General features: G+C 32.1%; 4 protein-coding genes across 5 annotated transcripts; 3 read left to right on the forward strand and 1 right to left on the reverse strand.

The window, feature by feature from the left end:
• The first annotated feature begins 5,301 nt into the window (after positions 1–5,301).
• Positions 5,302–6,578, forward strand: LOC25490198 (uncharacterized). Of its 2 annotated transcripts, XM_039832157.1 has the most exons (5): positions 5,335–5,545; positions 5,638–5,756; positions 5,852–5,961; positions 6,126–6,188; positions 6,349–6,578. In XM_039832157.1, exons 1-5 carry the CDS (start codon positions 5,494–5,496, stop codon positions 6,350–6,352), a joined length of 348 nt encoding a protein of 115 aa, XP_039688091.1. In that variant the 5' UTR covers positions 5,335–5,493; the 3' UTR covers positions 6,353–6,578. The 2 variants fall into 2 exon arrangements, with proteins under 2 accessions (XP_013462130.1, XP_039688091.1); XM_013606676.3 differs by having other exon boundaries at positions 5,302–5,545; positions 6,126–6,530.
• A 6,871-nt stretch (positions 6,579–13,449) lies between these two features.
• Positions 13,450–19,498, forward strand: LOC25490199 (phenylcoumaran benzylic ether reductase Betv6). The gene is made up of 4 exons (XM_013606678.3): positions 13,450–13,716; positions 13,926–14,060; positions 18,597–18,840; positions 18,954–19,498. Exons 1-4 carry the CDS (start codon positions 13,534–13,536, stop codon positions 19,322–19,324), a joined length of 933 nt encoding a protein of 310 aa, XP_013462132.1. The 5' UTR covers positions 13,450–13,533; the 3' UTR covers positions 19,325–19,498.
• Positions 19,499–20,354: 856 nt separating this feature from the next.
• On the forward strand, positions 20,355–22,260 carry LOC25490200 (phenylcoumaran benzylic ether reductase Betv6). Its single transcript, XM_013606679.3, has 5 exons — positions 20,355–20,645; positions 20,746–20,880; positions 21,103–21,340; positions 21,467–21,670; positions 21,824–22,260. The coding sequence occupies exons 1-5, from the start codon at positions 20,463–20,465 to the stop codon at positions 21,988–21,990; spliced, it is 927 nt and encodes a 308-aa protein (XP_013462133.1). The 5' UTR covers positions 20,355–20,462; the 3' UTR covers positions 21,991–22,260.
• An 86-nt stretch (positions 22,261–22,346) lies between these two features.
• Positions 22,347–23,428, reverse strand: LOC25490201 (uncharacterized). Its single transcript, XM_013606680.3, has 2 exons — positions 23,018–23,428; positions 22,347–22,901 (listed from the first exon to the last, which is right to left on the reverse strand). The coding sequence occupies exons 1-2, from the start codon at positions 23,133–23,135 to the stop codon at positions 22,588–22,590; spliced, it is 432 nt and encodes a 143-aa protein (XP_013462134.1). The 5' UTR covers positions 23,136–23,428; the 3' UTR covers positions 22,347–22,587.
• Between the last annotated feature and the right edge of the window lie 1,314 nt (positions 23,429–24,742).

The following is a 24,742-nucleotide window of genomic DNA, read 5'->3' on the forward strand; positions in this document are numbered from 1 at the left end:
CATTTATTCATTTACAGTAAGTTAACAACATTCATACTTTTATAATCATATGAAAGGAACTTCGCTACCAATCTGAAAGATCACAAGTTATTGGACGCATATGCAATGGTTGCTATAAGAATTTCTTATCTTCTAACATTTAATATACTTATATCCAAAATCATCTTTAATTAGGTCCCTTACAAATTGTCAAAAAAAAAAAAGGTCCCTTACATGGTTTACCTACAGTTCTATTGTTCAATAATTAAAAGCCGGATGAATTAGTAGTTAAATTCCTCTCTTCTAAGATTTTGAAAGTTTTGTTTGCAACTTGTACAGAATCATAAGAAAATTGAAACAAGATTATTTACTGATCAGATTCTTTACTTTAGCATCAGTAACACCACCATAATTGATATTTTCCTACTCACAACAAAAGTATATTGAATAACAACATAAAAATATTCACTGAATACAAACAAAATTCCAAGAAATGACCTTTTGTATTATTCTTTATTTTGTTTTGAAAGGGGACTTTGAATAAGTTAGTCATTTAAAAATCAAACATTTTACATTTCACCCTTAGAGAAAAGAGTTTACATATCTAATAAGATCAAATAGTCTATTAACGAACCTAATATTTTTATAAATTCTTGTCTTCATGCGAAATTTAGTGTTTGGCTGAGTTATTATTATATGACTTGTAAGCTAAGTTGCACTTCTGAGAATGATATTCTATTTTATTATCAAACAATTATGATGAGAAAAAGTTTTTCCTTTCTCAACTGTGCATTTCTAGACTAATCTAGAGAAAAACAAAGAAAACCCGATACAGATATGTAAAGATTTGTTTGATTGAATGTGCATAAGTAATCTTTACAAAGAGGATAATGCTTAATCCAACAAAAGTAAGCATCACGAACAACAATTTCACATACGTTTTTTAAAGTTTGACAAATTTCAGCCTCTTACCTACCATGATTTTCGGCCAGTTCAGAGATGTTAATGGTCCCCTAAATTTTCTTGAATCTCTCGACACACGTCTCTCGCTACAAATAACAGTGCCCTTTATAAAATTTTAATAACTAGATAAAATAACGAATGTTTAAAATAATCAGGTTGTATATAAAATAAGAATAAATGGGAATGACTAAAATAATAAAATAACCAGGTTGAACTACTATTTTTTAATTAATAAAGGCAATCTAAGATTTACCCATTAAATATTTGTATTTTCTTATTATAGCCAACTCCAATATATAAATAAATGGTTTAGCGTATTTATTTGGCAAATTAATAATTAATTTTCAGATGCAAAAAGAAGAAATTGTTGGCAGTTATTAAGAGAGTTTAATTTAGTGAGAATTGCTGTTTGCACATTACATAAGGTTGTGCCACATGAGTATTTTACGAAAATGCCCTTCGGCAGTTAACTGTCGAAGTTTTAGTAAACCGGTGGCAGTTAACTACCGAAAGTTAACTGCCGACGAAAACTTCGGTAGTTAACTGCCGAGGAAATCTGATTGCAGGCAGTAGTGAGCTCTGCATCATTCTAAAACATTTCCAAGCCTTTTTTCGGCCAGTTTTTACCTGTAATTAAACCAGAGCATTTCGAAAGGCAAACCAATTCATACAACATTGAAACTCGGACATAAACAATATAAATACAATATCTTTTACAATTGACCATAATTAAATCAAACCGACATTTTGTTCAAATTACACAAACGTTTGAAATTTATCATAACGGTTCAAATAACAAAAAAATATTAGCGCAAATGCAAAACTTAATTAAACCAATATTTTTATACATTAAACAAAGTAAAAAATCTCATGAAATTAAAAATAATGTCATCAAAGTACAAATATACAAATCAATGTCATGAAAAACTAAAAAACAAGTCCTAACAAAAAAAAAATTCCTACTACTGGTCCTGGTCCTGGTCCTGGTCCTGCTGATGGTGCCTCCTCCTCGGCCTCTGGCCTCGCCTCCTGGTCAAGATTGGCGCGATCTGCTCCCTCATATGGGTCATGGCCTGAAACCACTGCTAAGGGGTCATGTTCATGACCTCCTGGCCCAACTGTGCATCACCGCCGCTAACCATGTCGTAGGTGTCAGGCGAGCTTCTCGCCTCGTACCGCTCCCACTTGTCTGCAATGATCTGCTCTTCATTTGCAGGCCTCGGAAGATCTCCATTGAGAGGTGGCAAAATCTGAGGGTGAGACACCCTAGTCTACCATAGCATATAGCCATCAGCCATCCGCCATGTCTACTCTCCTGCCTGCTCACCCCAATCGTCCGCCTTAAGCGTGTGAGTGCGGAAGTCGACGAACGCCTGCACAATGTAAGGGAGTGGGAGCTCTACTCTGCACGTATCTATACTACCTCAAAACCCTCTCGGACAAGTGACGGTACACCCTACGGACACCGCACATTATCCAGCCAGAATACCAGAAAACCTCCTCGAAGTCCTGGATCTCTCTGTGCTCCTCGTACGGCCTCCAGCATACGTCATCTAAATACGATCAAGCAGTGACCGATACGTGATCCCCTCCCCGTGACCCTTCTGGAGCTTCCACCTTGCTCTAACCGGATAGTTTTTCATGTAGTCAGTGTTGGGATCAACACTGTAAAACCCAGAAAAATGCGCCAAAAACCATGTTTGCACAAACCAAACAAATAACATTTATAAATTATTACGCACGGAAAATATAAAAAAATAAAAGTTAACTAAAAAATAAAGTTAACAAAAAAATAAAATATAAGTTTTCTTACAGTGAGCAGTGTCACGCTCCCCCCAAGAGCTCTGTCTCCAGGCCTACACGCATCAGCTAACTCGTCGTATAAGTAAGCGAGTGTCATCCCTCCCCATGGTCGTCAGATATACCAACTCGATGCGCTTGTTGCTTCTATCGCCAAACAACAAGCATCCGACCAAGTAGAGAAGGTAACACCGGACGCAGTAAGTCCTAACCCTCGCCAGCTCCTCAAGCTCCTCTGGATCCTCCGTACCAGCCAATAAGTTGGCCCTACCAAGGTACGTGGTATAAAAGTCCCTCAGCCTCGGGTAGCTAATGTACCCACCGTACTCCTGCCCGCAAATCTTTTCCGCCTCCTGCTGCGACACACCCAGATGCCTCATAAGTAGTGCCGCTCCCTCATGTTTCGGCATCTTCTTCCCATGACTCAACATCCGCCCCTCAATCGGTAGATGCGTGAGACATGCGACATCATCCAATGTCACAGCCATCTCCCCCATGGGCATGTGAAAGGTGCTGGTCTCAGGATGCCACCTCTCGCATAAAGTCATCAGCAGGGCATGAGGCACGGTGGAGTACCCCAAGTAATGTAACCCGCTCTGCCTAAGCGGATCCCAAAACCAATTCTCATTCTTGTTTGGGCGTCCGAGAGTGAGGATCTTAGCCCCATGATTAATTGGTTTAACCACACGGAGTTTACGAACCTGAAATAATAAAAAAAATATATAGTTTAAACAAACACACATATGAAGAAAACAATTAAACATAAAAAATAGAATTAAAAAAAACACATAAAAGTGAATATAATAAATAAACAAACACACATTTAAAGAAAATAATTAAACATAAAGAAAAAGAATTTAAAAAAAACATATAAAAGTGGATATAAAAATTAAACAAACACACATTTAAAGAAAATAATTAAACATAAAGAAAAAGAATTTAAAAAAATTACAATTACATTATCTGAATTATACCAGAGTGGCAACGCCACATGACTGGCATAAGAGTGGAGTAAAGATAAGTCTACCGGTCCACCAGGAAAGGGAGGGTCCACAGGTAACACCTTCGGTGCAGCAGCTGCTGCAATGTCATCATCGTCTCCTACATGCTGCTGATGTGGTATATGATCCTGGTCATACCCACCATCAGTCACATCGTGGTGTACCTGATCCTGATAATTCAGGTACTCCACCCCAGACTGGTCAACAAGCTGTGACGGGTCAACTACCTGTGACTCCTCAGGCTGTGTAGCCTGAGAGCTCCTTGAACCATCTCCCCTCCGACCTCTACCCCTCTTTGGGATGTGGCCGCTCTGCTTCTCCCTCCGGTGGCTCTGAGTCATCGCACACCTACCACCAATCATCTTAGATGGATCAATGGGGTCCTGATCGGCCATATCTACACATCATTCAACTTATACATTCAACCACTTTATCAAAAACACTAAACTTAAACATAACCTAAACTTTCACATTCAACCTAAACATAACCTAAACATAACCACTTTCACATTCAACCACATGACCAAAATAAACACATTGATTGAACCTAAACATTATCATACACACTATCATTCACATTCAAACGTAAATAATCAAATGCATTATCATACACATTCAACCTAAACATAACCTAAACTAAACATAATTCAATATACACATTCAACCTAATTCAATATACACGTTTTCAATATGCATTCAACCTAATTCAATATACACTTTTTCGAATTACAATCAAGATCATATCCATAACCTAAACTAACTAAATAATCAAGAAAATTGTCATTGACACATTTTATCAAACACTTTGTGTGCAAAGTATCAAACATACTCAAAATGTGTTCTTTTGCCACCATTCAAAACCACATTATACTCTAACATCATTCAATCATCAATTAAAGCAACTACATTCAATTATAAACTACATGCACTCATAAAAAATTCAATTCCTACATCAACCCTAACCACATCAAAACTACCATTTTTTTTAAAAAAAAACCTACCCAAGCTAACATTATGATTACAAATGAGTCAAGATACTTACTTGTGATTAAATGGAAATGATGCACTTGATTTTGCTGAAAATTTGAAATTGAAGAAGAAGTTGGTTTGGAAAATATTTGAAGAATGAAGCAATACTCAGAAAACTGAGTTTCTGCTTCTGTTATGTTCAATTTGCATCGGCAGTTAACTGCCGAGGAAATCCTCGGTAGTTACTGCCGCCGGTTTACTAAAACTTCGGCAGTTAACTGTCGAAAGGTATTTTGGTAAAGTACTTGTATGGCACAGCCTTATCAAATGTATAAACAACAATTCTCTAATTTAGTTGGCACGGATAATTCATAGTATATGCTAGTTTGAACCTCTGAATAAAAAAAAACCGGTACCAGGTTTTAGAAACCGCAGGGAATTCGTTCCATTGTTTTCAAAGTCTGTGGACTGCCTGAACCCTTAAAATATTAATTAATTTGTCTTTTTATTCATTCATATCCAAAGTCCAAACATTAAGCAGGATCTTAGCCGTTATCGTATAATCAACCTTATCAACATATATACCTCGGCAGCCGAAACATACCTGAATATGACACTTTGTAATAAAAAATAGACAAGAGATAAGAGCAAAGTACGTCACTGCACAAGCACGTATATATATTGATCTTATTACATGGTTATCTTCATACAAAGACATTGGAATTAAGAGTGTGATTTGGTTATTGAGTTTGTTATCATAAAAAAAAGCAATTAAGCAAAAATGGGCTCTCTTATGGCAGGATGGGACTCTCACACACCTGATCCTAAATCAGGTACTTAATTAATATACTAATTAATTATTAATACAAGCTAAGTGTCTCATGCTTTGTGTTTTGTTTCACCGTTTAGTTTTTCATTGTTTCAGAATCACTTGAAAGGAATCGGTCACTCACCAAAGAAGAAATTGATGCTTTCTGGAGATCAAAGAAGGAGACCGAGGATGAACACCTTACAGCTATTTCCAATTTATCAAGGACTATTCAGGTTTCACTTTGTGATTCACATATCTACCAACTGTTTTGTTTATGTGCTAATGATTTTTTTAAATTGATAATTCAATTCGATATTTAATTGGACAGCCCGGCAAATACGAGGATACCGTGCCCTTGGCCCGCCGCATGAAGAAATCATTTGGCATGGATGTTGACAAAAATATGGAGCAGCTTAAAAATATGAAGAAAAATGGCTGGTAAACTATCTTAGTTGTTTGATTCGAATTTCGGTCCATCTTTTAAAAAATCAATGTTCCAATTCAACTACTTGCACACTTAGGCCGATTGTCATGAACACTTTTAATTTGGAATATATAAACTTTATATTGAATTTGGATATGGTTGCATTGGGTGAGTGCAGGTGGACCAAGAGCAACTGGGCGTTTCTTAATGAACCTCCAGTGATGGAAGCTCCTACCAGCAAGTATGCATCGCAGTATCACGTAGCCAACTTGGGATCATCAAAATTAAACACAGGACATGGAATTAGTGCTTGATCTGAATGATCTATCTAAATCTAATTCCACCCTTTACATAAATGTAACATATCCATGAATGTAATTTCTTTTTTGTTTTGTTTTCAGGTGACCCGAATGTAATTGTTGGTTGGTATATGGGCGCTAATTTTATTTTGCCACTTATAATTCTGCATTGAATAATGTTAATTTATCCATAAGGTTTTGGTATTTATTTTTCTATATTTACTCAACACATATAAGGGAAATGTCTGTACCAAAAAAATAATAATAAGGAGAACGGATTCTAAGATGTATTGTAAATATAGGAAATTCAGTATTAAATTTAATTAACATAACAAAAATTGTTTTTTCCTTTTCCTAAACAAAGGATCGTGTTTTCTGGATTTTTCTAGTCATGTGCTACGGTTTGGGCTTTTGTCTGCTGCTTTGTTGTGAGTTGTTTTTGTTCATAGCTTCGACCACTTTGCTTTGTTGTGAGTTATTATTGTTCATAGCTTTCACCACTTCGCAGTTGAGGATAACCAGATCTTTTGCTCAAGCTTTAGCCAATTCGGGCAACATTTCTACGTCGCAGCTGCCTAAAACCTTGTTTTAAAGGTGAGCAAATCTCCTTCAAAAAATTTGAAGATGAATATTTGGCAGATGTCCTAGACTGTCAAAATATCCTTCACGGAAGGTTCACTCTCCCAAAGGGTTCCACCTATACTATACTTAAAAGAAATAATCTTAAGTTTTGGAAAACTAATGGCCCACAATTTCGTAGAAGTTATTTTGAATTTTTTTTCAACCTTGTATGATCTCATCTAAGTGCAGTTTAATTTATTAATTTTTGGAATCTCTCACGAGCTTCCTTCGAAATCTTTGTTAGGCATGTTGACTTCAATCCTCACATGTAGTATACCTTTTTGATGATTTTGACTGTATTTAATTATTTTTATTAAATTATTGTTGAAATATAATGATGAAGGATTATTGTTGGGACTCATTTATAACTTTTTGTTAGATGTGCTGGATTAGAGTGATTGAATGTTTATTAGATATTGTTATTAAAAAATTATAAATAAATGATGTATGCACGTGATACTCATTTAAATACTAAAAATTTGTATATTGTGGATGCTATGAGGACATTAGTTAAATAATTTATTAATAGAAAATTTGTCTTAAAAATTGTGAGTTTTTACATTTGTCTTAACAATAATAATACACCACTTTTTAATGAAAAATTATCAATTTTTATAATTTAATCAATGCTCCAAGGATACTCATTAACATTCTCCTTTAAAGAAAACAATTAATCGTCTTATCACTTTGAAAAAATTAAATAAATTTAACTAATCATTTTGTTCAAAATTATAAAATATTTTACAACAGAGAATCCAAGTTATAAGTTTACCCTCTATAACTTTTTTTTTTCATTTATATTAATTTATATTTTTCATATCATTAATAAAAAATATAAATTAATCATATTTTATAGTACTTTCCTTAAAAGATAAACAAAATTTTTTTATATGTGAACATAGTTTTTCTTATAAGACTTTCTAACTATTAAAAGAAAATAGTTTGCCAAAAAATATCCTAGGAGAGAGAAATTTCTAAACTGTCCAGGTACGTTTTTTATTGGGCATAAAACTGTCTAGGTACGTTGAACTAACAAATAAAGTTCCTTATAAATCTTCTTAAAATAGATCAAACAATTTAAGTTTAATTCGGAGTAAATAGGCAATTACCTCTATAAAATTGTAAGTTTCGTCGATTATTTTCTGAAATTAACGAAACTTCAATTACCTCTTGAAATTGTATAACGTTAATCAATTTGTCAAATTTTTCTGTTAGTGAACATGACGTTTTGCAAATACCCCTATGAAGTTTTGCACTTATGTGCAAAATGCCCCCCGAACTTAAAAATTTATATTTTTTTATGTGTAATGAGAATTATTGATGTTCTTTTTTATTTATTTATTTGGGGGAAAATGGGATAGAAAGGTAACATAGTGATTTCCTTGACTATTGATCTATTAAATTTAATCTCGAGAAGTGAATGAATGATACCATCTAAATAATAGGAACTAATTTGAGGTTTAGTCTTTTCTTTTTCACATTGCATGTCATATTACAGGAAAATGTATAGACCTTAAATCCTAGACTATGTGAACTATTTGAGAAATGGAAATCTTTTATATTATTGTATGATGTGTGAGTTATCCATCAAGCCTTTATATTATTCTTGTATATATATATGCATGCAGCTTTTCCAAACTTCAAAATTAATAGATAGCTTTAATATTTAGCTGTTAATTGTTTGCCTTTAAGAAAAAAATAATATATATTTTATGTTCGGGGACATTTTGCACATAAGTGCAAAACTTCAGGGGGGTATTTGCAAAACGTCATGTTCACTAACAGAAAAATTTGACGGAGGAGGTAAATTGATTAACATTGTGAAATTTCAGGGGAGTAATTGAAGTTTTGTTAATTTCAAGGAATAATTGACGAAACTTACAATTTCAGGAGGTTATTGCCTATTTACTCGTTTAATTTGTTGAAAAAAGAATGTCGATGATAAGGGAATTGGTGGAACCAACTTGTTAATAATTAAAAATCGTTTTTTCAAAAATGTGATTATTTTCAACGAAGCAATTGAGCTTAATAGTCAATGAGTTTCACAAATACAAATCATTTGGGTCATCGAGTTCGATTTCTAAGTCGATCAATTTTTGGTTAAATTATCCTGATTTCATGATCAAACTCTTTGATTACTAGATCTCCTTTTATCTAAGAATAAGAGCATTAATATATAAAAAAAATGTAATTATTTCTTTTTGGGTTAACAGAGTTTTACCCACTGTAATATAGTGTACTTTTGATTTTTCTACTGTATTTTTTTTTTTTTAGATTTCATCCTTGTAAAATAAAGATTCTTCATAATTGCTCCCTGTGATTTAACAAAATCTATGATGTGGCACTGACGTGACATTTTTTGTTTATTTTTCAATTTGTTTTTAATGCCATGTATAAAAAATAATTTACATGTCATTTATTATTAAAAAAATAAAAAATATTTTTTTTTAAAAAAACGAAAAATCTTTTTTAATTAATTTTTAAAAAGCTAAAATTATTTTAAAACTCAGAAAAAAATAAATTCTAATTTTTTTTCAAAAATTTTAAAAATCGAAAAAAAATCATATTTATTTTGAAAATGAAGTTCCAGATTTTTTAAAAAAATCTTCCTAATTTCAGAAAAACAAATGAATTTTTTAATTTTTTTGATTTCAAAAAAATCCAACTTAAATTAAAATTATAACATTCGAAAAAAAAAATTTGAGTTTTTTTTTCTAATTATTTAATTTCGAAAAAGAATTTATAAAAATTCTGGAATAAATATTTTGAAATATAAAATAAAATAATTTTTTTTTATTATTAAAATAAATTTAAAAAATCTGAATTTTTTTCTGATTTAAAAAAAAATTCTGGAACTTAATTTTTTTTTTAAAATCTGAATTTTTTTTCTGATTTTTTAAAAATAATATGAATTTTTTTCTTCCTGATTTTTAAATTTTATTTGTTTATTATAAATAATGACGTGGAAAATGTATTACGTGGAATCCAAAAAGAATTGAAAAAAAATGTCACGTTAGTGATACATCAAAGATTTTGCTGAGTCACAGGGCATAAGGGGCAATCTTGAAGAATCTTTATTTTATAAGGATGACATCTAAAAAAAAATTTATAGGGGAAAACCAGAAGTGCTCTATATTACAGGGGGTAAAGCCCTATTAACCATTTCTTTTTTAACAAAAAAATTCATAAAAAGGTGGAAACAATCTCTTTATTTATTTATGTAATTATCAAAGTTGCTAATTTTAAAATAGTTAAAGAAGGTCCAAATAGGATAGAAAAATCCATAAATAAATAAAGAGATTAGACAGAATGTCCAGATACATTGAACGTGCCAATCATTTTACTTATAACGTTCTAGAATGTTTCTAATACATAAATAATGTTCAACCTATGAGAATCGAATCTAGTAAATATAAATATTAGTATACATTTAGAATAGAGGATGAAGATGACAAAATTCTCTAATAGTGTGTTTGTATTTTGTAAATATATAAAAAAAAAATTAAAAAAAAACTCAGATGCAATTTTTCTGACATAATATCAAAAAACACTTAAGAAAACACACCTATATCTAGTTCTAAAAATAAATAAAGAAAATGTTAAACATAAATTTTGACTAGAGGCTGAAGCTATCTAGAGCCTTGTATTGTATCGGAGAAAATATTATGAAAATTCCTTTTTAAATATTATCCAAAATGTTTTAAGGCCAAAACAAGCTGTAGGTAAGGGTCGAACCATCAAAGAAAGCACTTCACACCAACCCCACGTTCACGTTAGTCAGTCACGATGGAGACAAGAGGAGTGCTAAAGTTAAGCCACCAACTCCTTTGCTTTGAAATCAAGATTCCATATGATTATTAGGTATTAATAACCATTGTAATTAGGACGCATCATCATTATGTATGTACCACTTTATCACTTATCTATGTCCAGTCTAACCCAAACAGATAAATGACTATGACCTGGTTCTCTAGGGTCAAAATTTCTTGAATTCGCATATTATGATAGGAAAATGTTAACCGGTGTTCTTAGGATATTGGTTAAGGAATTAAATGTAGAAAGTATTACATTAGAATTTGTGTTGTCAACTTCTAAAAAGTATAAAAGTTGATATTTTCATTTTAAAGTTTTCTTTTTAGTTCCTTAACCAATGAAACATTGGTTAACATGACCTTTAAGATTGGACGATCATTGTTATTCCAAATACATGAATGTCAAATCAATTAATACATGAAATCTCGATTAATCATGTGTAATCTCCTTTAATATAAGGATAATGGTACATCAAGCGAACCAAATTATCATGATGGCATTGCTAATGAATGCCATTGGCTGTACAGAAGTGCAAGTAGGTTTTATTCCATACAGGGCCGGACTCTAGAGAGTGCAAGCAGCTCTACAGAACCGGATCTCCAAAATTTGGGGGCCCAATTTTTTTTTATTATAATGCAGGTTGAAGTAATTTGTGTTGATCCTCCCATGAAGATATACTATAGCGGTAGCAATTTGTGTTGATCCTCCTATAGCTCTTGGGTTCAACTCCCACCCACCCAAGATTAATGTTTTTTTCTTTTAATTCTTTTTGTTTTTTTGTTTTAATTATTTTATTAACAAACACATTAGAACCTTTTGTTTTTTGTTCTTTTCATTTATTCATGTTAATTTTTTTTGCCCAAATTTATAGTATAAAATAACAAAGCTCTAACAACAAAATTATAATTATTTTCGTAAAAATAAAACAAAACAAACGGTATAAACATCAGACCATAAATTTCATCGGAACGGTCCTAATTCCTTAAAACATGAGATTAATAATGTTAGCAAATTTGTTAAACACACTTCGTGAACAATTCGCTACATGTAGCTTTAATTACTTGATATAGCACTACTCTTAATATAATTCATGTGACTTCTTCAAAAAGAATATGTTATATCCATCCGTAACAAAATATAAAGAAAAATGGGTATACACTACTTTCTTTGGGTGCCATTTAGAATGGAAAAGGGAAAGAGTTTCCCACCATGGAAAAGTAAATTTTAACCATTAGATTAAATAGAGAACACATCTTTAACATAGTCTTTTAACACCATATCTAACCACCCATCCTTTACAATCCATCTTCCTCCTTGCACCCACGTGTTATTGGCCCTTCTCTCTCCTTCCCAATCAACAGATCTAACATACATTGGAAACAAAAATTCACCATTCTAAGATTGGAGCATGGTTTCAACATCGAAAAAACCAAACTTAACCACAGATGCTAGCTGATAAAATGGAAGGCAGGGAGATAAAATGTATATAATTTATTGTAAAAGCAATCAATCCATTTTGGTTTATTTGAAAATATTTTTCCAGATTCAATTCATGTGTTATTTTAATCCATTTTGATTTATTTTGTTAATCTGGAAATTTGATTCACGAACAATGATGTCAATTTGTTACTCCACGCTATTGAACATAATTCAATTTTGAGGTAGTTGTTATTTTTGTTTGCATAGAATATTGAGTGGTGTTTGTTCCAACAAAATGTGTATTTTGAGTTACTGTCTGCGGTGGTGGAGGTAACATCAGAGTTGGATATGGTGGATGCAAGAAGAAATATGTGTTATAGATAGTGGGTAGTTGGATATAGTGTTGGGAGACTATCATAAAAATGTATTCTCTATTTAATCTAATGGTCAAAATTTACTTTCCCATGATGGGAAACTCTTTCCCTTTTCCATGCTAAATGCCACCCTTTCTTTGACTTCCTAAGAAATATTATTTTTTTTAACCTATTTTTACTTACAATTCAATGAGGAGATAGTATGTTTTAAAAAATATCTCTCACACACACAAATATATATATATATATATATATATCAATTGAGTATATACTTTTTTTTATGTAAAAAGTATATGATACTATGATAGTTATTTCTAAAAAGCAATTGTAAAGTGACAATGTGTGGTTTTCTGAAAATTTCTCACCGAATGAACTGCAAAACTAATTTACATCGATAGTGCACCATCATTAAGCTCAAGAAAACACACTCGAAACAATGAAAGCAATGTCTTTGTCATTGTTAAATATGTTGAATGCATTTAAAAAAAATTATAGAAAATGGTAGGATAAATTATATATTTCTCAGTCTTATCACAGCTGTTTAGCAATGACTAATCAATTGGGGTACATAAGACGAGTTCTCTCCTTTCAACCGATTTTTTTTCATATACACAAATAGAAATCAAACTCTGACCACATACTTAAGGGTCCAAGTCCCTTACCACCTGGACCAATTCATCGTTGGTTTCTCTCGTATATTTATTAATATTTAAAGTGAAAATAAAAATGCCTCTTCAAAAAAAAAAGTGAAAATAAAAAAAAAGTTTGTAATGCATTTTTATCTAAATAAGTACTCTAATGTAACAATGAGTAAATATTTGTTAAAGAAGAATGAAGTTTTTTTAAACAAAGAAAAATGATGTATTTAGTCATAAAACAGGAGTAAGTACATCGGCTCTTTTCAAGGGACATAAGTTAAATAAGGGTATATTTGTAATTCAAATCGGGTAATTTTGCCTATAATTAGAGATCTGGTAAGACAAGGGAAAACAAAAAAAAACTCGAAAGCAGTTTGGAAAGGATCGAAAGTAATTAAGGAGCAGGTAACACATCCATATCCATGGCTGAGAAAAGCAAGATTTTGTTCATTGGAGGAACAGGTTACATCGGAAAACATATAGTAGAAGCAAGTGCAAAAGCTGGACATCCCACTTTTGCATTGGTTCGAGAATCCACCCTCGCTGATCCTGCCAAGGCTAATCTCCTCAATAATTTCAAAACTTTAGGCGTCAATTTGGTCCCTGTACGTAATATATTCCTCCTTCCACTTTTTTATTATTCTATTCTATGTTATTTCCATAAGTGTGTATATATATTAATGAATTTGATTTCATATCATGTAACATGTTTATACTATATGATCTGAATATGTAACAGAGAGTGATCCTTTGGCTAGAAATATTAACTCGTATCGTGTTCGTATATCATTGATTAATAATATTAAGTTTGCAGGGGGATCTGTATAATCATGAGAACTTGGTGAAAGCAATCAAGCAGGTAGATGTGGTCATATCTACGGTAGGCCACGCTCAGATTGAGGATCAAGTGAAGATTATCGCTGCAATTAAGGAGGCTGGTAATGTTAAGGTTGTCATTTTCATTCTTTATAATTCAGGACACAATCTTTGAAAGTTTCAGTGCCTTTTACCCTTTTTTTCTTCTTTCTTTCTTTCTGGTTTTGCTTCTTCTATTCTAACGGATAAATGAGTGGAGTAGAAATATGCGAGAGGAACACATCCAGCGGCGAAACTAGTAAAAAATTTATGTAGGGGTTAATTATAAAAAAATAAAATTAAAACCAACATATTAAATTTAAAAATAAAATATATTTTTAGTCCTATAAATTATTATATTTTAGGTTTGGTCCTTACAAACAAATTTATTCAATTTTTATCTTTATTTTTTAAAATTTTACAAAAAAAAATGTTTTTAGTCTTGGATTTCATCTTTATAACAAAAAATTAAGGACTAAAATTAAACAAAATCTTAGGAACTTAATTTAAAAATCGCAAGTGTTGTAGAGACTAAAATCAAAATAATCTGGAAATTAACCAATACATTAAAATTAAGGCTAAAATATGTTTTTGGTCCCTGCAAATATGGCGAGTTTGGGTTTTGGTCCCTGGTAAATTTTTTTTTTGAATTTCATCCCTGCAAATTTTTTTGTTTTTTAAAATAGTCCATGGACCCACTTTCTTGATGATTTATCTTATTTTTGTCTAGAGCAATGCTAAGGACAAACTCTCTGTCACACTCTATTGAACACACTCCCATTCATTGGTCCACATCATCAAAAAAAAATTCACCCATCACCTTTTTACCGGTTATACATGTTCACTGCAATTTGTATTTTTATTTCTTTTTATTCCAAATCATCATCGTCACCTTCCCTGCACGTTCTTTCGACCGCTCCTTTTCTTGTTCCTTCATTGTGTAATGAACTTTGGCCATTCTAAAGACATCCTCTTCTGCAAACTCCATTCAATCATGATTACCCCACAATCCACATCTTCTTTCTCTTGATAACTTAAACTTTTAAAATGGTTTATTTCTTTGACCAACTTGGTAGCGGTTTTGAATTCATAATTGTTTAGCGGTGGTAAATAATTCATAACAGATCCAATCTCTTTTACACTTTCATATACTCCATTTAATTTTGGCCCCACAATCTACAGTGCTTCCTCTTGAGATACTAGTTTTAACAACCATTTTTATCCTAGGTGAATGTCGACGGGTCAAAAAAAATATAGTATTGCGTGTCATATTCAAAGAAAGGGAAATTTCATCTATACTTTGGATTAATGATAGGCGTGAACCGTAAATTCATCTCTTCCAAAACAAACATAAATTCACAATACATGTCGATCCAACCCATGGAAGAAGAGGAAAAAAAATTATAAATTGTATCTTTTTCCATCTTTTTCATAAACACATCCAAGAAGGATCCTAGAATTTATAAAGATAACATTAAGTTTTTCAAAGGTTTTGTGTTGTTGAGAGGTAGGAATTGGAGAGAGAAGCTGAGGAGAACCTTTTGGCTTTTCCAGGTCGTGCCTTATTATGCTTTTGTGAGACAGGCAGAACCTGTAACTGGTAAAGCATTTTAAAATGTTAGTGATGTGGACCAATGAATGGGAGTGTGTTCAATAGAGTGTGACAGAGAGATTGTCCTTAGCATTGCTGTCTATATGGCAGGTGCTGATTGTGTAATTATATACATGTGGCATTTAACATATTTTAATTATTTAAAAATCATTTTAATAAGTTTAAAAAAATATTTTTGAAAAAAAAAATTAAACCAAACATATTGAGATTATGCAGTTTCTGGCTTTCTGCACTCACGGTGAATTTCTTTCTCAAATTGAAACTGAAAAAAACATTAGTCCCTTTAATTCCTCTTCATTAATCTTCATCTTTATCCCAGAAATGCACATTCTTCACATATAAAAATTCATCATACTTATATTTTCCTTAATTCCTCTATTATTTTCATTCCTAAACAATCTATCATCAAACATATGCCCACAAATTTCTGGATCTATGAACACAACAACACACAGATCTCGACGAACATAACAGAACCCACCGGAAAGAACCAAATCGGAAAAAACAGGAGGAACAGATCTGCAGCAAACTAAAAAGCTAGAAACACATGAAATTGATGGAGCAAAGAGAGAGAAAACGAGGATCTGAAACGGATCCACAACAAGAACAAAGAAAAACGATCAAAAAAGCCTCATCGGAGCATCACCGGAGAGATGGAAGGTCACCGGAAAAGCGCGGATGAGGTGAGAGAAGCGAGAACTCCGGTGTCATATTTTCTTAACTGATTATGTTTTAATAATCGCAATTTAAATGGTTTGCTAGATCTGCTACTAAAAGAGGATTTGTGAAGAAGAAGAAGAGGATGTGAGGAAGAAGAAGTGGAACACGTTTTCCAAATTCTGTCCTTGAAGACAATGATTTTTTTAATTTCAAAAATATATTTTCTGGTTTTTTTAAATGTCTTTTAATTATTTAAAATAAAATAATTACCACATGGATGACACATGTACAAGTTTGCATAGTCAGCTAATGCCACATATGCACAAATGTGACAAATCATCAAGAAAGTGGGTCCAAGGACTATTTTAAAAAACAAAAAAAAATTGCAGGGATGAAATTCAAAAAAAAAATTACCAGGGACCAAAACCCAAACTCGCCATATTTGCAGGGACCAAAAGCATATTTTAGCCTAAAATTAACTGAGAGCAACAACAAATAATAAAAATTGACGATAGCTATTTAAAAAAGTTGGATAAAATGTGTTTCAAGAACCCAATTTTATCCATAAATGACTATTTACAAAATAGATTAATAATATATTTTCCAATGTACACAAATAGATTATGTTTAATTATGACTATTGTCTTGATAGTTTTTATTGTTGAAAAAGTTCTCTTATAATTGTTATTGAGAGTGGAAGAACCAAACCAATACAAATAAATCTATCAATGATGTAATAATTTTTTACTTTCTTATTTTTTTTTGACAACTGAACTTATTTAGGGTATCTCAATGTTTATTATTTAGGGTAGCTGGATATAGATACATACCAACTAATACAAGAATAATATTATTTTTTTTGGGTAGCTAAGGCTACCCCTTCCTAATGAAAGGATACACCCCTTAGCAGATCTCATTTAGTCACAACATAGTTTTAAAACCCGGCTCGGACTGGCCGGTCCGACCGGTTGAACCGTGAACCGGTGGTGTATCCGGTTCAAGCTGTTTATCAGATCGGTCATGCAATTGAACCGGTTAAAATCGGCTTGGCTCGGTTAAAACCGGTGGAAACCGATGACTCGGCTGGTTTTCTGAGTCAATCCGGTTTAGTAATTTTTTTTCAATTTTTGTCATAATTAGTCATTAAGCACACGAATTAATACTAATTAATGTTCGGTTTAATACATTTAATATCGATAAATGCTTCAACAACTCGTGGACATTAAAATGAGTAGTTGTAAGCTTAACCACTAGAGCAACTTCTAATCTTGGTTGTAAATTGAAATATATTATATATGTAAATATATTACATTTTAATTTTATAAGAGGAAAGAACACATCATTTTTTTTTCTTTTAAAAAGAGCAAATTAATGTTAAATATAATATTTACACAATAATAATAATATACACATCATATTGTTTTTAGAAAATCTATGTATTATATTAATATTAATATATATGCAAAACAAAATATATTTCATGTCATTAAAATATAGTTGTAAAAATATTAATATACATATTACATGTGAGTTTTTTTAGTTTTTAAATGAACGAGTCACCGATTTAATACGATTAAATAGCTATATAAATTTAATCTCAAGACCGAGTTATCTAACCGAGTCATCCGAGTTGATCCGGTTTAATCATGCGGTTCGACCAATGACTCAGTGGTTTGACCATTGACCCAGTACCCATACCGAGTCGATGATCGAGGCGAGTTTTAAAACTATGGTCACAATCCAAATGAAAAATATTTATGCGCATACAAATAAAAAATTAAAACATAAACAATGTAATCACATAATTTTATTATTTTATCTTTTAATTTTTTTAATTTATATGTATTTAAATATTTTTTATTTGAGGTTACGATGAATAAAAGATTTGCTCACGTAGCACAACTGCCACAACACAAAAGTGAATAGTGACAATCATGTGGGTGGGGGTGGGGTGGGTAATACTTCGGTATCTTTGGTGTCTTTGTCTCTATCTCTCTCCTAATCAATAATTATTTTTCATCAAAATAATTTATTTTAATTATTCAATTATTACTCTCTTTTTTTCAACTAAAATACATTAAAATTACCAAAGTCATCCAACACAAAGTCACTGGAGTTCAGCAATTTGGACTTTGATTTATTTGCAATAAAGGTAAATAAATGTTTTTTCAGGGAAAAAGTAAATAATTGTTAAATTCCTCTTAAAAAAAAAACCTAATTGTTAAATTAATATTTTTTTATATACTCAATCTTCTTTTAACTTTGAGCTCAAACTAATTGAGTTGTCGAAAAAACTCTCAAATTAAAGTGTTGTTGGTAGGAATTTTAACATTTTGGAATAATATATGTTGTCCGCAGAGATTTTTTCCTTCGGAATTCGGGAATGACGTTGATCGTGTCCATGCGGTAGATCCAGCAAAATCTGCATTTGAAGGGAAAGCCAGAATTCGACGTGCTATTGAAGCGGAAGGCATACCCTACACATATGTGTCTAGCAACTACTTTGCTGGATATTTTCTCCCCACATTAGCTCAGCCAGGACAATTCGCCCCACCTCCACCAAAAGACAAAGTCGTCATATATGGCGATGGAAATCCCAAAGGTATCAATGTTCAAAGCAATTCAAAGTAAATCGACTGGTAGAAGCAATGTTACTATAATTCATTCATTGTATTTATGTTTAATTTAATTTGCATATTTGTTGAATATGTACAGCGGTTTTCAACAAGGAAGATGACATTGGAACATTCACCATTAGAGCTGTGGATGATCCAAGGACATTGAATAAGATTCTCTACATAAAGCCCCCAAAGAACATTATTTCATTCAACGAGCTTGTAGCATTGTGGGAGAAGAAGATTGGGAAGACCCTCGAAAAAACTTTTCTTCTAGAGGATAAACTTCTCAAGGATATTGCAGAGGCTCCTTTTCCAATCAATGTGGTATTATCGATCAACCACTCGGTGTTTGTGAAAGGTGACCACACAAACTTTGTGATTGAGCCTTCTTTTGGGGTTGAGGCTTATGAGTTGTACCCAGATGTCAAGTACACAACTGTGGAGGAATACCTTGATCAGTTCGTTTGAAGAATTAACAAAATCTATCTATCAGTAATAATATGAGTTGTTTGTTACATTGGAGTTTGACGCGGAACTGTTCTGCCTTTCCTACTTGTTGCTTCTTATTTCATTTGCTATGTAAACTTGTTAATGTTTTTAGTACCCAAATAATATTCAAAAATGGTTGTGTATCTTGTCAAATGTTGCCTTCTTCGTGTCATGTGAGTTTGTCACGTTATAATATGTTACTTTTGGCTGAAAAATTTAATTAGCTGGGACAATAACATAGTACTATAATATTTATATAAAAAAAATTAAAAATTATATACATAGGAGTAAATGTACAATTGTCAAAAAATGACATGGAAAACAACCCCGTGAAAATGTTTGAGCCTCATTTTTAGCTAGTTTGCACTTATTTATCGATACATACATCTTTTTTTTTTTTTTGGTAATATCGATACATACATCTGATTGTATCCAACATTTTATTGCTAATGATATGAGATAATTTCCTTAAAAAAAACATGAGATAGTTCTTTCTTCTAAAAGCCCATGAAAATGGTTGTTTATTTATTATAATAAAATGGTATTATAGTAATTTCCAGTGTACAAATTCTAATAATTCCCTAAAAAAAACTTTCTAATAATGGAAAGATAGAGAAAAAATAAAATTTGCATCTACAATGGAAACACTGAAATAGGTTAATGACCAAGGACACCCATTATCACTTACACATGAGTAATGATATTTGTACAACTATCAATTTTAATGACAAATTTTTTTTCTCTCTTCTTGTTGGTCAAAAACAATAGAGAGAGAAAAATAAAAAGAGAAAGTAAGATCATAATATAAGTATGAAATAAAAAGTTGTTGAAAGATTTACATGAAATATTGTACAAATTATACATCTATCTACATAATATTTTTGTTTCTTCTTGTTGGACAAAAAAGACATGTGTATGGATATGAAATTAACTATCAATACTCCAATAAAAAAACAACAATGATACTTAAACACTTCAATTTTTCACATGTTATTTTATTTCTCTCTCTTTTTCCTTTTATAGCACCTACATATTACATTTACCACATCACTCTATTTTTTCTAACATTTTTCATAAATAAAATACTTGAGTGAGAAGTGTGCAGTGGTCTAGTGAGATGGCGGTGAAGAGCAGGATACTGATAATTGGAGGGACTGGCTACATTGGTAAACATATAGTGGAAGCAAGCGTAAAGGTTGGACATGACACTTTTGCTTTGGTTAGGGAATCAACCATGGCTGACCCCACCAAGGCTAAGCTCCTCCACAATTTCAAGACTATAGGTGTTAATTTGGTCCATGTAAGATTTCAAACACCATCTCTTAATTTACCTTACATTATATCATGAACATCCAGGCATATTACTATATTAGAGTTTGAAATGAGAATGGCATTGGCAGGGGGATCTCTACGATAATGAGAGCTTGGTGAAAGCAATGAAGCAGGTAGACGTGGTCATATCTGCACTCAGTCACACACATGCTGCTGATCAATTGAAAATCATCCATGCCATTAAAGAGGCTGGTAATGTTAAGGTTATCCTTATCCTCTTGCTCTTTTGTCTTCTCCTAATTTTGCATATTTTTGTTTTTGTTTTTTACTCTATATTCTTAATTTACATACTTTAAATATTTCCTCTCAAACAAAAAAAATCTTTGAATATCTATTTTGGCTTGTTCTAGGGTGTGCATTTCCAAAGACATTGTTTAAATTGTTTAAAGAATCTAAAAAACTTTGAATATCTCCTCTCTCTCTAGAGATTTTTCCCTTCAGAATTTGGGAACGACGTGGATCGTGTCCATGCTGTTGAGCCAGCAAAATCTGTATTCTCCGTGAAAGCACAAATTCGACGTATGATTGAAGCTGAAGGCATACCCTATACATATGTATCTACCAACTCCTTTGCTGGCTATTTTGTACCAACATTTGTCCAACCTGGAGCTACAGGTCCACCAACAGACAAAGTCATTATCTTGGGTGATGGCAATAAAAAAGGTAACATTAACCACTACTTCTACTCTTGGTGGTTTAGTTCATGCATTTTGGTCTAGTAGCTACATAATCCAATATGTGCATGCCTCACTGTATTTTAATTTGCATTTTTGTGTTGAATTTGTGCAGCTGTCTTCAACAAGGAAGAAGACATTGGAACCTACACTATTAAAGCTGTGGATGACCCAAGGACATTGAACAAAATTCTTTACCTCAGACCCCCCAAGAACATTTACTCATTCAACGATGTTATCGCCTTGTGGGAGAAGAAAATTGGAAAGACCCTTGAAAAAATTTATGTATCAGAGGATAAACTTCTCAGGGATATTGAAGGTTGGTATATATAATCACCTTACACAAATGTTGAATCTTATTACAATTTGAAGAGAATTTTATAAAAAGCGAGAATAAAATTTATGATAAGGGTCTAATGTCTATATTTAAATATGGAAGTGTTAATAAGCGATTTATTACTTGTTATTGCAGAGAAACCTTTTCCAGACAATGTAGGATTAGCAATCTGTCACTCAGTGTTTGTGAAAGGTGACCACACAAACTTTGAGATTGAGCCTTCTTTTGGGGTTGAGGCTTCCGCTTTATACCCGGATGTCAACTACACCACTCTGGAGGAATGTCTTGATCACTTCATTTGAGAATTACAGTTATAAAATTGAAGCGATCAGATAGATGTGCGCTATGCTCTTGTACTTATTAATGATCGAATAATTTAATAATCTGATTGATTTTGTAGCTTAAGAGTTTGACGCCGCAACTGCTCCACCTCTGTTGCTTATTGCTTCTTATTTGCTATGTTAATCTATTAATGTCTTAGCGCACCAAGTTTCTTTTTGTTGAAGACTGTCTTACTGTAATATTGTGTAAAGACTGTCTTATGAAAATGATATGATGCTTGAGTTTTGGTAGTTTCCAATTCCTGCTATGGCTTTTGTTCTGTTTTACCTTCTTGCCCAAGGAAAATTAAAGAAGTGGAAAAGAAAGACTATCATCATGCTATTATGTATACTGTTATTTATTCATAGTTATATACATACACAAAATTTCAAAAACTACTAATTGGCAATGGGATTACATTGCTAAGTAACTATATTCCCTCCCTGATTTTCTCTTTTTTAAATTTACTTTAAAAGATACTATATGTTTGCTGAACAATTGACGCCAATCGGTCCATATCAATTCAGACTCATTGTATGGACAAATTTGACATATTTACTAGTATTTGTGAACTGATACTACATATTCTTACCGTTTGATTTTGGTGTTGTTTCACTAAGCTCAAGTAATTGTGAATTTGACATTTGTTTGACTTGTACTTGTACTTTGGAAGCATCATAATCAGTGCTATTGCGATTGCTGAGTATAAGATCAGTTTGATTATGATGCGAGTGTGATGAAGTTGGCAATGGTAATAATGATACGGTTGCAGCTGGTGCTGGGGCAAGTTCGTCTTCAACCACTGACTTGGCTGGCAGTGGTGCTGTTCTTATGATGTTACTCTGTGTGTGCCCGATCATTCTTCTTACCTTCATTGTCTCTGTAATATTTCCTGCAAAGTTGGAAATAAAGATTAATTGTACACAAGCCTAATTAAGGTGCAAATTAAATATATCAATTTTGGTTAATAAGAAGTGTTAGAACTAAGTTAGAAGATTGGTTTGTTACCATTTAATTCAAGGTCGGCTTTCGAATTCTCTGACAAGAGAATAAGTGTTGGTGTGATTAATGTAAGGAAAGCCCAGAAGACAAATGTTGGAATTAGAGTTCTTTCTCTCATCATCATATCACAGGAGATTAAACTATAACAATTAATATCATGCACCTCCTAAGTACATAACTTTTTGGGGGCGAGGGATAGGCAGACGCAGAGAAGAGGAAAGGCGTGGAATATGATGTTTTTTGTGCTCAAATTCAAGAGATTAGTTGGCCATGTTTAAACACAACTACTATCAAGAATCAAGATATATAGAATAATAGCAACTGCTACTACTTGAGTGTTTTTTATTATAATATAAACTAGAGTCAAGTTTTGACAACCAAACATTTGATTTGGTTTATCGATCGGTTGTTGGATGGTTGTTATATATAGCCATTCGTGTTTGTTTGATCTGGCTAGCTTGCTGTGTATATATACATTATTTACTAAGAAGTCAGATTATGTGGTGGCAATATAGGCTGACATGAAACACTACACATAAACATTGATAATTTGAGTAAGAAAAGATAAGTATCGATAATAATTTAAGACAAATAGAAGTGATCAAATGCAACTAAATATGTCAAACATTAAACAAGTTTTTAGTTTAAAGTGTGAGAACTCCATAGATATCATTTCAGACTTGTTCTATTTATTCTTTTGGTCAAGTAGTCTAGTGGCTAGAGCTCACACAATTTAATTGTGGAGAAGTGGAGTGTCTGGGGTTCGAATCCCGGCTCCTGCATATAATATGCAATATCCCTACCAACTGAGCTAAGCTCACGGGGATGTTCTATTTATTCTACTAATGATTATCTGTGACAATACTCACACCCTTTCTTATTGATGTTTATTTTCCAACACCTAAACCATGCTGCAGTATTTTAATAATCACCAAATTTCTCTTTCTTTAAAAAACAAAAAAAAAAACTCTTAGTTCTCATTACCGTTCATTAGAAGGTTCCTATAAGTCATAAACAAAGCATTTAATTAGGTCAAAAGGGCTAAAATAAATATTAGCAACTGAGTTATCAAAAACAAAAATCAGCAATTGTACGAATAATAATATTGATATGGTTAAGAAATCACATTCAACCGAGCTATTGAATAACCTTATGCATAGCGCTTATAGAAAAAGGAAAAGAGATGTACCAAAAGAAGAAGAAAAAAAGGAAAAGAGATATATCAAAAGAATCTTAAAATATGAAGATGCATGTTTCACACTACTGCTGAGCATTATTATTCCTTGATTTATTTTTTATTTTTTTTAAAAAAAAAAAGAAGAAGAAGAAAACACTGTATGAAAGAAATTTTTTTTTTGGTTAAGATATGAATGTGAATTTTCTAATGTATCTTAATATTTGGAGTGTAAAATTGATTTTGATATGATTGATCACTCTCAAACATAATAATTTTGACTCCACGATTGACTATGATTGAAGCAAAAAATTAGAGCTTTTGATTTTAGAATTTATTTTACATGCCGATTTATTTTATATTAATGTATTCAAACATAAATAATTTTACCTTCATATCACTTTTAACAAGAATAACTTTACCTTCACATCACTTTTAACAAGAACTAATTAAGTCATAATCAATTTTTATCAATTAAGTCAAAATCAATTTTTATCGGTAGTAGAGGAGGCTTCTAGGGCGCAATCTTGGATGCTACATGATCATATTTTGAGAGA

Source organism: Medicago truncatula, chromosome 3 (genome assembly GCF_003473485.1).
Source record: "Medicago truncatula cultivar Jemalong A17 chromosome 3, MtrunA17r5.0-ANR, whole genome shotgun sequence".
Classification (NCBI taxonomy): domain Eukaryota; kingdom Viridiplantae; phylum Streptophyta; class Magnoliopsida; order Fabales; family Fabaceae; genus Medicago; species Medicago truncatula.

Bases quoted from the DNA above. Each gene is read 5' to 3' on its own strand.
- LOC25490198 (XM_013606676.3), top strand. From the start codon at position 5,494: ATGGGCTCTCTTATGGCAGGATGGGACTCTCACACACCTGATCCTAAA. The intron at 5,546-5,637 runs GTACTTAATTAA...TCATTGTTTCAG, and splicing joins CACACCTGATCCTAAATCAG to AATCACTTGAAAGGAATCGG. The intron at 5,757-5,851 runs GTTTCACTTTGT...TTAATTGGACAG, and splicing joins ATTTATCAAGGACTATTCAG to CCCGGCAAATACGAGGATAC.
- LOC25490199 (XM_013606678.3), top strand. From the start codon at position 13,534: ATGGCTGAGAAAAGCAAGATTTTGTTCATTGGAGGAACAGGTTACATC. The intron at 13,717-13,925 runs GTACGTAATATA...TTAAGTTTGCAG, and splicing joins TAGGCGTCAATTTGGTCCCT to GGGGATCTGTATAATCATGA. The intron at 18,841-18,953 runs GTATCAATGTTC...GAATATGTACAG, and splicing joins TGGCGATGGAAATCCCAAAG to CGGTTTTCAACAAGGAAGAT.
- LOC25490200 (XM_013606679.3), top strand. From the start codon at position 20,463: ATGGCGGTGAAGAGCAGGATACTGATAATTGGAGGGACTGGCTACATT. The intron at 20,646-20,745 runs GTAAGATTTCAA...TGGCATTGGCAG, and splicing joins TAGGTGTTAATTTGGTCCAT to GGGGATCTCTACGATAATGA. The intron at 21,341-21,466 runs GTAACATTAACC...GAATTTGTGCAG, and splicing joins GGGTGATGGCAATAAAAAAG to CTGTCTTCAACAAGGAAGAA.
- LOC25490201 (XM_013606680.3), bottom strand. From the start codon at position 23,135: ATGATGATGAGAGAAAGAACTCTAATTCCAACATTTGTCTTCTGGGCT. The intron at 22,902-23,017 runs GTAACAAACCAA...CCAACTTTGCAG, and splicing joins AGCCGACCTTGAATTAAATG to GAAATATTACAGAGACAATG.